Raw genomic sequence first — 17,525 nt, forward strand, 5'->3', positions numbered from 1 at the left:
CAACGAAAGAACACACAAAACGATTAAAGAATATTATAAAATCGTTGGATATGGAAGAAGACGAGAAATCAAAGATCAATATCCCGTATGATCCCTCTCTTGGCCGCTTCTATCTTCTACCGAAATTGCACAAAGAGAATATTCCTGGACGCCCCATCGTGTCATGCAACAAAACTCTAACGGAAGACATATCCGGATACGTGGAAAAACACCTTAAACCATTGGTGAAAAGCACACCAAGTTTTTGTCGCGACACCACGGACTTTTTAAACAAACTCATGAACGATATTAGTCACCATGGACGTATCATCCCTGTATACAAGTATTCCTCATAAGGATGGCATGGAGGCTGTGGAGAGATCTCTTGCAGAAATTGGACATCCTTTAAAGAAATCCATCATGGAACTTATTGGCTTCACGTTAACTCACAACACGTTCGAATTCAACGAAGAGATCTTTCTACAGCTTCAAGGAACGGCAATGGGCACGAAATTTGCTCCGCAATACGCAAATCTTTTCATGCATCATTTTGAGGAGGATTTCATGGAGACACAAAAACTGCGGCCAATACTTTATACGAGATACATCGACGACATTTTCATGATATGGACCCATGGAGAACAGTCACTGAAAAAGTTTCATGAATCAATAAACGAATTTCACCCTAACATTCGTCTGACCATGGAGAGCTCGATGACTGCAGTTTCATTCCTCGACACGCTTGTCAACATCGAAGAAGGTCGCATTTTCACGTCACTCTATCGTAAACCAACGGACTCTGGTAAGATTTTAAACTACCACAGTTTCCATCCAATACACTGCAAAAAAGGAATAGTCTACAGCAAAGCCCTTCGAATTCATAAAATTTGCTCGAAGAAAGAGGACAAAAATGAACATTTGGAAGTTTTGAAACACGAACTAATCAACTCTGGCTACGATCAACAGCTGATAAGGAATCAAATAAAAAGGGCCCTCAATGTACCACGAGAAAAGCTCCTTGATTGCAGCCGAAATCACAATGAGGAAACTCAAGATCGCAGAGTGCCGCTGGTCACTACTTATTTCCCGGGAGCAGAAAAGATCCGTAAGATTTTACGAAAACATCAGCGAATACTAATCAACGATCCGAAATGCAATGAAGTGTTCCCGCAAAGACCTATTCTAGCCATACGGCAACCACGCAACTTGCGTAACATTTTGGTAAATAGTAGGCTACCTCGGTCAAGACGAGAAAATGGCGTGGAAAATTGCGGACAGCCATCATGCAAGACGTGTGCTATTCTCAATCACAGCACGGTGATTACAAGAGGACCCGCCCGGCACAACATCAAAGGCCATTTTACTTGTAAATCATGTCGTATATTTGATTCGCTGTCGAAAAGGATGTACGAATGCATGGTACGTAGGAGAAACCAGTCAACCTCTCCACAAGAGAGTAAATGGCCACCGACATGATATCTCGAAAGGTAACAAATCGAAGCCTGTCGGTGATCATTATTCTTCCGCTGGACACTCGGAGAGCGACATGACTGTCAATGTATTGGTCGGGAACATGGAAGACGCTACTCTCCGCAAGGCTACCGAACAAAAATATATCGACAAATTTGATACTTTCCGACGAGGGCTGAATATAGATAGAGGATGCTGATCTAAATGCCCTTGATTTCAGAAGAGATCCGCTTGAGCTAAAAAATTACATTAAGAAGCGAGTGGACGAAATCGATGTGAAACAAATTATGGAGCTACAAAGGCAAGACATTTCACCAGCGCTGTATGCAAAACTGCAGAAGTGTCGACCAACATCAGCGTCTGTGGAGCGTTCATTTTCCTTACTAAAGTCATTTTACGTCCAAATTGTCACTTTAAAGACTCCAACATTCCACACAACATGAAACTGTACTACAATAGTGGTTTGAAATAAAAATGGATGCGTAGGCTATTACTGCTATGTTGTGTATGTTTTACTCGTCAGTTCCATGAGTGACGTTGGTTACATGTAAAATACACTATTTTCACATAAAGTCATATAAAGTCATATTTTCCATAAAATAAAGTCATATAATTGATTTTTTAAGGTCATATAAAAATGGCCCTAGTCATAATATGTATATGTTCAAATTGAAAATCTTTTTGCGTTACTTTCGCTTTGACACCTAATGAAGGAGCAGCGCTCCAAAAGCTCGTGTAACTAATAAAGTTATATTCATTCGCAAGTGGACGTTAAATAGAGTGTGAAAGCTACCAAGGTCTTACGTTTATATATATCGTCTGCTATCGGCGCAACAAAGTATTCAACAAATATTTCTAGTACACCAAAGTATAGGGTACATTTATCAAACGTCGTACAAATTGTTTATGTGACGGCAACGACTTTGGGTTACTTGCTTTCGATCCTTTTGTAAAAGATTGTCGGACAAAGGTGTTATACTTTTCTGTAATGGTTAAGGTACGTGAACAAGTTTCCAATCAATTAATAATCGGACATACGACTTTGGTTTAACGAATCATAGTATTTCTAAAATGCTTGCTGGTATCATAACACACAAATCGAAATGCATATCAATCAAGACCTTTGCATGCTCTGAGTTTTGTGGTGGCATTTATTTCGCCCGATAGAAATGAATTTGTATCAATAGTAACGAGAAACGTGTTTATCATTTTCGGTGTTGGTTGTGACCCTGATTTCGACGCCGGTAAGTACTCTATAAATAATTTCTGCATACTGAGTTAGGATGCGTTTAACGAATATCATACAAATTGTTTTTGTGGTGGAAATGACTTTCAGTAGTTTGGTTTTTTATGATTACAATTACTTTAGAATATCCCAATGATAATGTATGATCACTACTATGAACAACAATACAATCACATTTTGTAGATTTAAGTGTAGCGCATATTTCGATTTTATTAATGTTAAGAGGTTTCTGTATTACTCAAGTATAGTTGAATAGGAGGTGGCTAGCAAACATATTCCAATTTATTTTTTGTAATGATCAAAGTGTGTGTGAAATGGGGTGAACGGATTAAGCATTAATCAAGCGGCGGTATGTCAATTCACCTATAGTGTGATATCTTGACACCGGATAATGCGCGAAAGTGTTTCAATTTTCAACCGCAGATTACGACAATAAAGTATTGTACCGGTTATTGTTCAACAAAGGAAATTGTTGTTTTATCTTAAGTCTTGGTTACTGGAGAAAATAACATTTGTAAATTATTTCCTCATTTCCACAATACGCTGCGTGGTTTTTACGAACACGGCGTAATCTTCCCAATCAAAACATTTCAGACATGTTAATCTAGTTTTACAAATCGATATGTTAATAACAATGTTTCTGAAAAGTTTGTTGGTATCGTACTAACCTTCAACACAACCCTGGTCTAATAATGTCATAATTTAATAATCAAGTCATGATCGACTATCACAAAATCTCATATGTCAAAATCAATGTGTCAATTCATATGTTTACATCGTGAAAATTTTCAATATAACACCTCCGTTCGATTGTAAGAAATGAATTCTCAATTACGTTGGTCAGACATTCAAATCTCGTATACTCAAATGCAATGTGTTAATCTCAAACCGCACACCGAGTAGTATTTACTTTGGTTTATAAAATATACCGAGTAGTAATTACTTTATCTTACGGAATAGTAACGACTTTTACAGTTGAACAAAAAAGACGATTTGGCGGTATATGACTACAACCGGACTTGCTATGGATTTCAGATTGTAGCGATTGTATGTACTCGCGTAATCTTGTCTTCTTTCTGTACGGGTACTGTCTAGTTAGTTGGCTAAGTTACAAACGGATTTAATTGACAAGGTTTTCATGATTGACTCTTTTGGTAAGATGTTAAAATTTCGAGGTGTAATACTATTTCCATTAACTCGATTGTGACAAAAAATACCCAGCTAACTTGTTCAAGGCTTCTTTTGTTTCAAATCAACATGTGAATAATCAGTTATTGTGACAAGTTGAAATATCGTACCGAAGTTGCGAGTGGGAACAGTACGCGATTGTGTAAGTGTAAAGACAGCGAGATGGTGATCGTGTGAATAAATAAATCTGAAACGCAGTGGAGTGAAAGTTTACCAAACCTGTCTGGCAATCCTACTTCAAATCGCGATATGACAAAGTAGCTTGAAATATTCCGATTCAACTCATCGCATTGCAACTCGATCGCGTTATGTGCAAGCGGTTGTCAAGTTGGAAATGTTTTCAACAACGGGCAATATTTCATTAATTGACTCTATTTTGTGTAGTAACACATTAAAATATCGCGATAGTATTTACTGAAACTGACAAACGGAAAACCAACTCGCGAATACAGTTGTAAGGTTTCGTCACTTGTTTCAAATTAATGTGCGTATAATTTCGAAATATGGGTGGGTTGAAAGTTGGTAGTCATGTTTGTCAATCCTATTTCAATTCACACTATGTCAAAGTCAAAATATTTCATTTTTGATTATCTCAGTTACCTGTAGTACATCTGACGAACGGATTTAAAGTTGGTAAATTACCAAAATGATTGAATATTATCGGGTTAGAGATAGTTAATATTGATTCTATAAGTGTTAAAACGGCGTGGAATGTGTGAATGATCCGGAAACGGAGTTGAAAGTTGGTCAAGTCAAGTAATATTCAGTTTCAAAAGGATTATACTCTTAAAAAGATTCGAGTTCAAATCGTTGCCGTTGTGGATCTGTTATTCCTTACCCTTGTGAGCGATCGTGGGATTTTACAATTATTTCACACCTATTTGAGTATGCGGTAACCTCGCAAAGGATTAGGGTTAGGCCGGAAATAAGTGGCAATTTGTTGCTATTCAAGTTACCGACACTGGCGGTTCTGTTAGTCGTTACTTATTAAATCTTACCAGCGAAATAAAGTTCTGTGACAAACTGATTACTAAAATTCCACCGCGTGAGCGATCGGTATGGCTATGACATCAAGTCGTGAAAGATGACTATGTCTGAGGTGTTATCTTGTGGGCGATCGTAGGATTTTACAAATATTTCACACCTTTTTGAAGTGTTAGTATGTGAACGCGGCTATTGTTGGTATTTGAATCGCTGTCTACGCCGGCTCTGTGGCAAACTAATTACCAAAACATTACCATGCGAGTGATTCCTAGATTTAGCAAACTATTTCACACCCTTTTTTCTGAAAGTACGACATGCCGCTCGCAAGTCTATACCCGAAATTACGAATCATCGCCGCGTCCATAAGAATAACGATATATCATTGTCGTACTCACCGTAATTTGAAATATACACATTAATTAAGGACCAATCACGTGACTATTTACTTGATACATATTCAACACGAAGTACGACATACCAACAACGAAGCCGCGTGCGACCGATCCCTATACTGAAAAGGGTTACCGTACCACCGCACCCATAAGACGCAATAGTCGCTTGCCACCTCCGCCATAAGACATAAGAGCCGCTTGCCACCCCCGCCATAAGACATAAGAGCCGCTTGCCACCCCCGCCATAAGACACAATAGCCGCTTGCCACCCCGCCATAAGACATAAGAGACGCATGCCACCCCCGGTTTCCCAGCCGCATGCGACCACCGCCATAAGACATAAGAGCCGCTTGTCACCCCCGCCATAAGACGCAATAGCCGCATGCCACCCCCGCCATAAGACATAAGAGCCGCATGCCACCCCCGGTTTCCCAGCCGCATGCCACCGCACCCATAAGAGCCCATTACGAATCGCCAACGATCTACTATACTACTATTGTTTGCTTGTATAATTAAAAAGTCTTTTATAATTGAAAAGTCTTGAGTACTCAGATTGCGGAGGATCTATTACACCTTCATTACTGGATCATTTTGTGCAATGCATTGCTAATATGTACCATTGTCTGTTGTTTTTGCAGCGGCATGTCTGATATCAGTCGAGTGCATCGGAAGCAGTGGTGACAAAAAGCGATGGCGACAGAGTTCGTCAGATGCGTTGATCTAGCCATTACGATTTGCAAATTTCTTCATCTTCAAGTCATATATAATAAGTCAAGTCAATGACTTGGGTCGAATCATGCGCAATGACTCGAGTCCAAGTCGAGTCATTCCAAATATTGACTCGAGTCGAGTCGAGTGATTTTCCCATTTCAAGAAAATGACTCGAGTCAAGTCGAGTCACAAAGAAATCGTGACTCGAGTCAGACTCGAGTCGAGTCATGACTCGAGTCATTACAACCCTGATAATACCCAGATTAGAGTGGCAATACTCAGTGATTGCTTGAGCGCATTAACATGTATAGCAAATTTCAATATCGCAGCCCCTCTCCTTATTACCGAGATAGTCGAGAAGATACCAATTGAAACAATGCGAGGTCACAATATCACTTGTATGTGGATTCCAGCACACTGCGGTATTCAGCACAATGCAATCGCCGACCTATTTGCAAGACGCGCTACAGCATCAGAAACACCGCCCCGTCAACAGTTGGACTTCGTCTCCGCAGGGATGCGTACTCGCTCCTGGGGTCAACTGTAGAGGACAAGCGACGCCGGAAGTAAGTACAAGCTCATCAAAGACACGATTTACAAGAGGTTACCAAGTTTAGCATCGAGAAAAGGGCAAATCATTCTGTTTCGGTTGAGATCAGGCCATTGTCGGCTCAACTACCACCTGCATAAGATTGGATGCAATGATTCTCCTCTATGTGAACAATGTTCGTTGCCCGAAACCGTCGATCATTATCTAATAAACTGTTTGAAGTATGTACGGCAACGTGCAAATCTGAAACGCTATATTAATAATGACAGTCTTTTTTAATATAGTAGACCTATTAATAGGGCTGGGCACAATGATTCGAGTACTCGAATCTGAATCGAGTAATAATTTTAATGATTCGAGTCGAGTAGTAAAAGACGATTTTTTCGAGTACTGAAATTATACGCTCCCCACCACTGAAAGTTGATTTATCAACGAGAAGTTTATCAACGATCAGCGAGTTTATGCTAATTTCACTGTTGAAGCCTTGAAACCTTGATTGGCCGTATTGTAGCATACGGAACATGAAGTACAAAGCTTCGAACGTTACTGAAATAGCACATTTCCGAATTCATGATCATCCCACAATCACCAAGTGCAATGAAATCGGTATGGTCGAAAAAAATAACAAAGTATCCTTAATGTGATGGATAACAGGCATTATATTCTTTGTGGTCGCTTAAAAGGTACTTATTCGAACTTTGACAAATAATATTCTGCTATGGCGTCATAATGAGTGATACTCGATTACTCGACTCGACTCAAAGCATTCTACGTGATTCAGAATCGAATCACTCAGGTACTCGATTTTGCCCAGCCCTGCATGCCTATTAACTAGTGAATGCATGTTAGATCATGTCATTCAATATGTCAAGGAAACAAGGCGCGGTATTCAAATTTTTATATGTATGAATTTGTAATGGTTATATCTCTGAATTTGATGTGTGCCAACAGATCACTGAAATATGCCTACGTATGCCTCTGTCGACGATTTATTTTTCCATCGTTCTAATATTTCTTGCGTGATAAGTTTGTGCATTTCTCATATGCATGCTATGGTGTGACGCAAAAGGCTTTAATGTGAAAGGCGTCACTATCTTTTCATCGTTTTTACCAATAATAATAATAATAATAATCGATGTCGATAAAATCACTGTGTCTTGCATATGGTCAGATTGTTCGCAAAACGCTGGTGTGACCCGTGAAAGCAACCAATCAATCATTCAATGATCTTGTGTTTTACAGAGCCTCCATTGTTCTCTCACAAATCAATTGACCGCAAATGAAGTGATCGTAGCTTACAGCTTACGCTGCCGTAAACTAGTATAGTAGAGTAATTTAATAGCAAAATGTATATTTCTGTTTTTTGTTCTTACCTTAACCAAAACTCTTGTTTAATTGAAATTGAATTCGAATAAGGTATATAGTCATCAACCATTGGCACAGGCTCGAATTGTATCATATCAATTTGTAAATGGGTGATGCATTGCATCTTACCAATTCGTTTCTCTATTCTCTATTTTGGCTGGTAACTATAAACTTAGGCTATGTAATTATACCTAGTTTATCATTTATATGTATATGTGAGCGATACAGCAACTTCTTGTGTGCATATTTAACTCTATATTTGTTCATCGGTTCCGAATCAATGTCCACTGAATCTGTATTTCAGGCAACTAGCAAAATGCAATGACGCAAGCATGCCTCACTTTGAAAAGAAAACTTGACTTGAATTGTGCCTTGACTCGTGACTTGACTTGACTCGACTTGACTCGAGTCACTGCCAAAAATCGATTGACTTGACTTGACTTGAGTCACCTTCGAAAATTGATTGACTTGACTTGATTCGAGTCAAAATCTGCAATAACTCGAAATGACTCGTGACTCGAAGGTAGTGACTTAATCCCAACACTGTCCTGTGACTATTCATAACATGACTAATCGCGATTCGGGTGCGCATAGTAAGCTAATATTAGTAGGCTAAATAGGTCCGAAGTTCACCGTCAATGAATTTGAACATGGACCCTTTAACGTGGATATTTGGTCAGTTAGTTCGTTACGACTATTCACTGGAATGCGGCCGTAGGCTACGCAAGTAGGCCTAATCGAAATGCGGCCGTGAATACTACAAAGGATGGCCATACCTGCTTTAGTTGCTGAAGAGTGTTTTCAGGTATCGTGCTCATCGTTCAAAATATAATGAAAATGAGGATCATGATATTTTTTGTTGTGTTTGTATTTCTTCAATATACTATTATTTCTCTTTTGGTAACTAACTATGCCCGTCAACCATGTTAGAGAGCACAGCGTTGTACTGACGACGAGTTATCAAAACGTGGTTGCCAAACTGCGTGGCCTATTTTTATCTCGATATTGAAGTCATGCGGCCTCTACGAATTTTGAAAAGTGGCCCGCGACCCCTGGTATAAGTAGAGTGTATGATCCATTCACTTGGCTAACATCACTTATATTTCAATCCACGCGGCAGCAAGTTTCTGAATCAACAATGACACATAGATTTATCTCAGTGAGATATAGGCCTATGAGATATGTAAGCTGACTCAAGTCACCGAGCGATATGATTTGTTTGTTTCCGTTGGTCATTCAATATTATACGTGGAAATGTGCTGATTGACATTGTTACGTATCAACTTTAGTTCAAGTATTGCAGCGTCGCATTCATGGCGACTGAGAATTCGCCTCATACAGCGACGAAGTTAAATATGCGATTGCGGTTATTATTGTTGTATATGTCGGGTTAATTATGCGTAACTACTATGGTTTTGTGTGCACCAGACCACTTCGAAAATCCGCAACATTACATTTATCGGCGATCTAATACGAATTCATTAACAGGCCGACTTGTATGTATAGACGCTACTACGGGCCGTATATTATCAGGTCGTCATGGTTCCGCCTTTAGCCACACACTCCACATACCCTATACTTGGAAGGCATATACTGGACACACTAGCAAGAAGTGTTCGACCATCTCTTCTACCAGCAGGTTTGGCACAGATCATCTTGGAGGCACTTTATACGATAAAGGTGAAAATTCAACCGGCAATGCTCTGATTTCATCCTCAGTATAATAAAGTATTTGAAATTCTCATTGTATGTACGCACATTTCTAATTCCAGTAGAATATTATGACAGTTTCCATGTGACAGAATATACGTAATATCCGCCCCAGTAGGTGCATTTGTCCGGTTACACGAGTGATGTTGGACACGTTGCAATCATGGTTTGCATGCACCGGTGGTAGTGGAATAACATTGTCAGAGATAGTTTTATACAACAGCACCGGTGATAATTGTTACGTCTATATCGCCATATCCATCTCTGTGCCACTTACGGCGGAGATAATAAAGTTGGATTAGCAATAAAGTCGATTATCGCGTTCGTCAAGATTTATCAACCCAGGATTAAGGAAACCGGTTGATCGCAGCTCATAAAGTTGGTGTAACTGCGTACACTGCGTACCATTCCTACGCACGAATATTTCCGATAATGACCGTGCCGACTCTCTTCTAAGTAATGGCTTCACTAACAATCTACGAATTATGTACCTGCAATTGCAGAGCGATATCAATATTCTATAATCCGTTTCTTAGCCGAACCGAACGAACTGGACTTTCATTTCCCCATGATGGTAATTCTAGCTATTGCAGTGGCGGTATCGTTATAAGCATCAGGCTGGTGTTTCATTCAACAAATTGCCTGTAACGCATTTTCGCATTATGATGCAACAGATAACGCTACTTGATTGAAAACTCGGACACCTCGACTAACCATCGCGCAACCCTTTCCAACTTTATGCACCTCGATTAGCAGTATTTAGTCACGCGATTGGCATTCTTCCGGATCAGCTAACTTTATTATCTTCGCCTAAAATGTGTCCCGATTAGCAGTTTTTATTCACATGATTAGCATTCTCCCTGATCAGCTAACTTTATTATATCCGCCCTAAGTATGCAAATGAATTGTTCTTATCCAGTTTTCGATCTAACCAGGGATATCTATAAATCTCTGGATCCAATCGGCGTTTTTTGTGCGAATCTATTGCAGAGGATTAGTGGTATCACTGATTTTCGGTTAGATGCCACTACGATTCCTACATATATTGTCACGACGCCATATTGATCGGCGCACCATATGTTTTGGGGATCGTCCGAACCTACGATCCGAGACTGCAGTAACATAAATCGACAACTGTAAAGCTTCGTCTCAACAACATTATATGCTGGTCTTGTTGCATTGAACTACTTCGAAAGACATAATATTTTAGCAATAATTTCACAATAGGGTTACCATACGTCCTCCTTTCCTGATTCCAAAATCTGGTAACCCTGCTTCAGATCATCTTCGTCTAAATCAGGGGTCGCCAACTCAAAACGGCTCGCGGGCAACTTTTCAAATTTTGTAGAGGTAGCGCCGCATGAATTCGATATCTAGATAAAATTTGCTCGTTATCAGACATTTTTTTGGACATGGGATGTGATGCGATGCGTTGAAGTTGAATTATAATCTAGCGAAGTTGTACGACCTCATTAGCGAAGTGGTGAGATAGCGAGGCTGCAACGTCAATGGGTACGTGTTCGAGTCCGACCGAGGTCGACTTCAGAATACCTACCTAACTGTTGGAGGGTTATCTAGGCTCCTCCTCGCCTCCTCATCCGCGTATAAGTGGAGTCTTATAAAAAGCCTACGAGTAGGCCGTGCTATAAGTCGGCCGTTACGGAAATAAAATGAAGAACATCAGCCTGTTTTAAATGACATGTCGACGAATACCACAAAACAATCAAAAACAAACTTCGAAGGTCATGAAATTTTAGCAATCATTTCGCCATTGTTTCGAATCATGACGGCAAATGAGTATCTTTTCAATTAACCGTCACGTTCCCATGACTATGTGATTAAGAATGAAATTAAAATACGCTGGAAAATATAGCAAATATTTTTCACTCGGCCCGCCACCGTATTTCTACATCTCATTTGGCCCCCGGAGGGGGATAATTGCCCACCCGTGGTCTCGGCGATTGCAACGGTGTGGTGTTCATGGTTGTTAAACTCCGCCAAACTAAAAATATAATGTAATGCTCCTGCGCAGTCAGCAAAATAACAAAAGTATTTGCTAGAAGCAATACTGCTGGTGGAATAGGCATTCCTTTCCATTCCATATTTAGCCTCAAAATACTGTGCTGAGAAACTTTCTTATACCTTGACTAAATTATGGTTTCTAACTCGAAGGAAGTCTGATAACCGACCAGCTGCACAAATCTTCTGGTTGACATCAGACCATACACTAGCTACAGTTTTGGCTGATACATATTGCGAGCCTACTAAAGCGCAACTTAACTTACAAATGCGATGCAATATAATGTTGCATCTTCATCCATCAGTAACATTGCAATGTGTTAGTCAGGCGGTTTATCGGCCGCGTTTTAAATAGCCAGTTGATCGTTATTCATTTGCTATCTAGCAAACATTCCGCACTCCTATAAATTATAGGACTTGACATTTTGCTCTCGTGGCTTGCGATATCAACCAATCACGCGTAGCTCATCTCATAATTATGCAACGTCTCGCGTCAATGCTGTATTTCATCCAAAATTTTACAAAATCTTTAATCAACAAATCAATTTATTTCGCCCGATAGAAATGAATTTGTATCAATAGTAACGAGAAACGTGTTTATTATTTTCGGTGTTGGTTGTGACCCTGATTTCGACGCCGGTATGTACTCTATAAATAATTTCTGCATACTGAGTTAGGATGCGTTTAACAAATATCATACAAATTGTTTTTGTGGTGGAAATGACTTTCAGTAGTTTGGTTTTTTATGATTACGATTACTTTAGAATATCCCAATGATAATGTATGATCACTACTATGAACAACAATACAATCACATTTTGTAGATTTAAGTGTAGCGCATATTTCGATTTTATTAATGTTAAGAGGTTTCTGTATTACTCAAGTATAGTTGAATAGGAGGTGGCTAGCAAACATATTCCAATTTATTTTTTGTAATGATCAAAGTGTGTGTGAAATGGTGTGAACGGATTAAGCATTAATCAAGCGGCGGTATGTCAATTCACCTATAGTGTGATATCTTGACACCGGATAATGCGCGAAAGTGTTTCAATTCTCAACCGCAGATTACGACAATAAAGTATTGTACCGGTTATTGTTCAACAAAGGAAATTGTTGTTTTATCTTAAGTCTTGGTTACTGGAGAAAATAACATTTGTAAATTATTTCCTCATTTCCACAATACGCTGCGTGGTTTTTACGAACACGGCGTAATCTTCCCAATCAAAACATTTCAGACATGTTAATCTAGTTTTACAAATCGATATGTTAATAACAATGTTTCTGAAAAGTTTGTTGGTATCGTACTAACCTTCAACACAACCCTGGTCTAATAATGTCATAATTTAATAATCAAGTCATGATCGACTATCACAAAATCTCATATGTCAAAATCAATGTGTCAATTCATATGTTTACATCGTGAAAATTTTCAATATAACACCTCCGTTCGATTGTAAGAAATGAATTCTCAATTACGTTGGTCAGACATTCAAATCTCGTATACTCAAATGCAATGTGTTAATCTCAAACCGCACACCGAGTGGTATTTACTTTGGTTTATAAAATATACCGAGTAGTAATTACTTTATCTTACGGAATAGTATCGACTTTTACAGTTGAACAAAATAGACGATTTGGCGGTACATGACTACAACCGGACTTGCTATGGATTTCAGACTGTAGCGATTGTATGTACTCGCGTAATCTTGTCTTCTTTCTGTACGGGTACTGTCTAGTTAGTTGGCTAAGTTACAAACGGATTTAATTGACAAGGTTTTCATGATTGACTCTTTTGGTAAGATGTTAAAATTTCGAGGTGTAATACTATTTCCATTAACTCGATTGTGACAAAAAATACCCAGCTAACTTGTTCAAGGCTTCTTTTGTTTCAAATCAACATGTGAATAATCAGTTATTGTGACAAGTTGAAATATCGTACCGAAGTTGCGAGTGGGAACAGTACGCGATTGTGTAAGTGTAAAGACAGCGAGATGGTGATCGTGTGAATAAATAAATCTGAAACGCAGTGGAGTGAAAGTTTACCAAACCTGTCTGGCAATCCTACTTCAAATCGCGATATGACAGAGTAGCTTGAAATATTCCGATTCAACTCATCGCATTGCAACTCGATCGCGTTATGTGCAAGCGGTTGTCAAGTTGGAAATGTTTTCAACAACGGGCAATATTTCATTAATTGACTCTATTTTGTGTAGTAACACATTAAAATATCGCGATAGTATTTACTGAAACTGACAAACGGAAAATCAACTCGCGAATACAGTTGTAAGTTTTCGTCACTTGTTTCAAATTAATGTGCGTATAATTTCGAAATATGGGTGGGTTGAAAGTTGGTAGTCATGTTTGTCAATCCTATTTCAATTCACACTATGTCAAGTCAAAATATTTCATTTTTGATTATCTCAGTTACCTGTAGTACATCTGACGAACGGATTTAAAGTTGGTAAATTACCAAAATGATTGAATATTATCGGGTTAGAGATAGTTAATATTGATTCTATAAGTGTTAAAACGGCGTGGAATGTGTGAATGATCCGGAAACGGAGTTGAAAGTTGGTCAAGTCAAGTAATATTCAGTTTCAAAAGGATTATACTCTTAAAAATATTGGAGTTCAAGTCGTTGCCGTTGTGGATCTGTTATTCCTTACCCTTGTGAGCGATCGTGGGATTTTATAATTATTTCACACCTATTTGAGTATGCGGTAACCTCGCAAAGGATTAGGGTTAGGCCGGAAATAAGTGGCAATTTGTTGCTATTCAAGTTACCGACACTGGCGGTTCTGTTAGTCGTTACTTATTAAATCTTGCCAGCGAAATAAAGTTCTGTGACAAACTGATTACTAAAATTCCACCGCGTGAGCGATCGGTATGGCTATGACATCAAGTCGTGAAAGATGACTATGTCTGAGGTGTTATCTTGTGGGCGATCGTAGGATTTTACAAATATTTCACACCTTTTTGAAGTGTTAGTATGTGAACGCGGCTATTGTTGGTATTTGAATCGCTGTCTACGCCGGCTCTGTGGCAAACTAATTACCAAAACATTACCATGCGAGTGATTCCTAGATTTAGCAAACTATTTCACACCCTTTTTTCTGAAAGTACGACATGCCGCTCGTAAGTCTATATACCCGAAATTACGAATCATCGCCGCGTCCATAAGAATAACGATATATCATTGTCGTACTCACCGTAATTTGAAATATACACATTAATTAAGGACCAATCACGTGACTATTTACTTGATACATATTCAACACGAAGTACGACATACCAACAACGAAGCCGCGTGCGACCGATCCCTATACTGAAAAGGGTTACCGTACCACCGCACCCATAAGACGCAATAGTCGCTTGCCACCTCCGCCATAAGACATAAGAGCCGCTTGCCACCCCCGCCATAAGACATAAGAGCCGCTTGCCACCCCCGCCATAAGACACAATAGCCGCTTGCCACCCCGCCATAAGACATAAGAGACGCATGCCACCCCCGGTTTCCCAGCCGCATGCGACCACCGCCATAAGACATAAGAGCCGCTTGTCACCCCCGCCATAAGACGCAATAGCCGCATGCCACCCCCGCCATAAGACATAAGAGCCGCATGCCACCCCCGGTTTCCCAGCCGCATGCCACCGCACCCATAAGAGCCCATTACGAATCGCCAACGATCTACTATACTACTATTGTTTGCTTGTATAATTAAAAAGTCTTTTATAATTGAAAAGTCTTGAGTACTCAGATTGCGGAGGATCTATTACACCTTCATTACTGGATCATTTTGTGCAATGCATTGCTAATATGTACCATTGTCTGTTGTTTTTGCAGCGGCATGTCTGATATCAGTCGAGTGCATCGGAAGCAGTGGTGACAAAAAGCGATGGCGACAGAGTTCGTCAGATGCGTTGATCTAGCCATTACGATTTGCAAATTTCTTCATCTTCAAGTCATATATAATAAGTCAAGTCAATGACTTGGGTCGAATCATGCGCAATGACTCGAGTCCAAGTCGAGTCATTCCAAATATTGACTCGAGTCGAGTCGAGTGATTTTCCCATTTCAAGAAAATGACTCGAGTCAAGTCGAGTCACAAAGAAATCGTGACTCGAGTCAGACTCGAGTCGAGTCATGACTCGAGTCATTACAACCCTGATAATACCCAGATTAGAGTGGCAATACTCAGTGATTGCTTGAGCGCATTAACATGTATAGCAAATTTCAATATCGCAGCCCCTCTCCTTATTACCGAGATAGTCGAGAAGATACCAATTGAAACAATGCGAGGTCACAATATCACTTGTATGTGGATTCCAGCACACTGCGGTATTCAGCACAATGCAATCGCCGACCTATTTGCAAGACGCGCTACAGCATCAGAAACACCGCCCCGTCAACAGTTGGACTTCGTCTCCGCAGGGATGCGTACTCGCTCCTGGGGTCAACTGTAGAGGACAAGCGACGCCGGAAGTAAGTACAAGCTCATCAAAGACACGATTTACAAGAGGTTACCAAGTTTAGCATCGAGAAAAGGGCAAATCATTCTGTTTCGGTTGAGATCAGGCCATTGTCGGCTCAACTACCACCTGCATAAGATTGGATGCAATGATTCTCCTCTATGTGAACAATGTTCGTTGCCCGAAACCGTCGATCATTATCTAATAAACTGTTTGAAGTATGTACGGCAACGTGCAAATCTGAAACGCTATATTAATAATGACAGTCTTTTTTAATATAGTAGACCTATTAATAGGGCTGGGCACAATGATTCGAGTACTCGAATCTGAATCGAGTAATAATTTTAATGATTCGAGTCGAGTAGTAAAAGACGATTTTTTCGAGTACTGAAATTATACGCTCCCCACCACTGAAAGTTGATTTATCAACGAGAAGTTTATCAACGATCAGCGAGTTTATGCTAATTTCACTGTTGAAGCCTTGAAACCTTGATTGGCCGTATTGTAGCATACGGAACATGAAGTACAAAGCTTCGAACGTTACTGAAATAGCACATTTCCGAATTCATGATCATCCCACAATCACCAAGTGCAATGAAATCGGTATGGTCGAAAAAAATAACAAAGTATCCTTAATGTGATGGATAACAGGCATTATATTCTTTGTGGTCGCTTAAAAGGTACTTATTCGAACTTTGACAAATAATATTCTGCTATGGCGTCATAATGAGTGATACTCGATTACTCGACTCGACTCAAAGCATTCTACGTGATTCAGAATCGAATCACTCAGGTACTCGATTTTGCCCAGCCCTGCATGCCTATTACCTAGTGAATGCATGTTAGATCATGTCATTCAATATGTCAAGGAAACAAGGCGCGGTATTCAAATTTTTATATGTATGAATTTGTAATGGTTATATCTCTGAATTTGATGTGTGCCAACAGATCACTGAAATATGCCTACGTATGCCTCTGTCGACGATTTATTTTTCCATCGTTCTAATATTTCTTGCGTGATAAGTTTGTGCATTTCTCATATGCATGCTATGGTGTGACGCAAAAGGCTTTAATGTGAAAAGCGTCACTATCTTTTCATCGTTTTTACCAATAATAATAATAATAATAATCGATGTCGATAAAATCACTGTGTCTTGCATATGGTCAGATTGTTCGCAAAACGCTGGTGTGACCCGTGAAAGCAACCAATCAATCATTCAATGATCTTGTGTTTTACAGAGCCTCCATTGTTCTCTCACAAATCAATTGACCGCAAATGAAGTGATCGTAGCTTACAGCTTACGCTGCCGTAAACTAGTATAGTAGAGTAATTTAATAGCAAAATGTATATTTCTGTTTTTTGTTCTTACCTTAACCAAAACTCTTGTTTAATTGAAATTGAATTCGAATAAGGTATATAGTCATCAACCATTGGCACAGG

At 39.5% G+C, this 17,525-nt stretch overlaps 1 protein-coding gene across 1 annotated transcript; it reads left to right on the top strand.

Annotated features, from left to right (window-relative positions):
* The first annotated feature begins 297 nt into the window (after positions 1 to 297).
* LOC145441799 (uncharacterized) lies at positions 298 to 1,455 on the top strand. The gene has a single exon (XM_080319741.1). The coding sequence runs from the start codon at positions 298 to 300 to the stop codon at positions 1,453 to 1,455; it is 1,158 nt and encodes a 385-aa protein (XP_080175867.1).
* Positions 1,456 to 17,525: the final 16,070 nt, after the last annotated feature.

Source organism: Botryllus schlosseri, chromosome 1 (genome assembly GCF_051294905.1).
Source record: "Botryllus schlosseri isolate E-star chromosome 1, Bs_hap1, whole genome shotgun sequence".
NCBI lineage: Eukaryota > Metazoa > Chordata > Ascidiacea > Stolidobranchia > Styelidae > Botryllus > Botryllus schlosseri.

Bases quoted from the DNA above. Each gene is read 5' to 3' on its own strand.
- LOC145441799 (XM_080319741.1), top strand. From the start codon at position 298: ATGGACGTATCATCCCTGTATACAAGTATTCCTCATAAGGATGGCATG.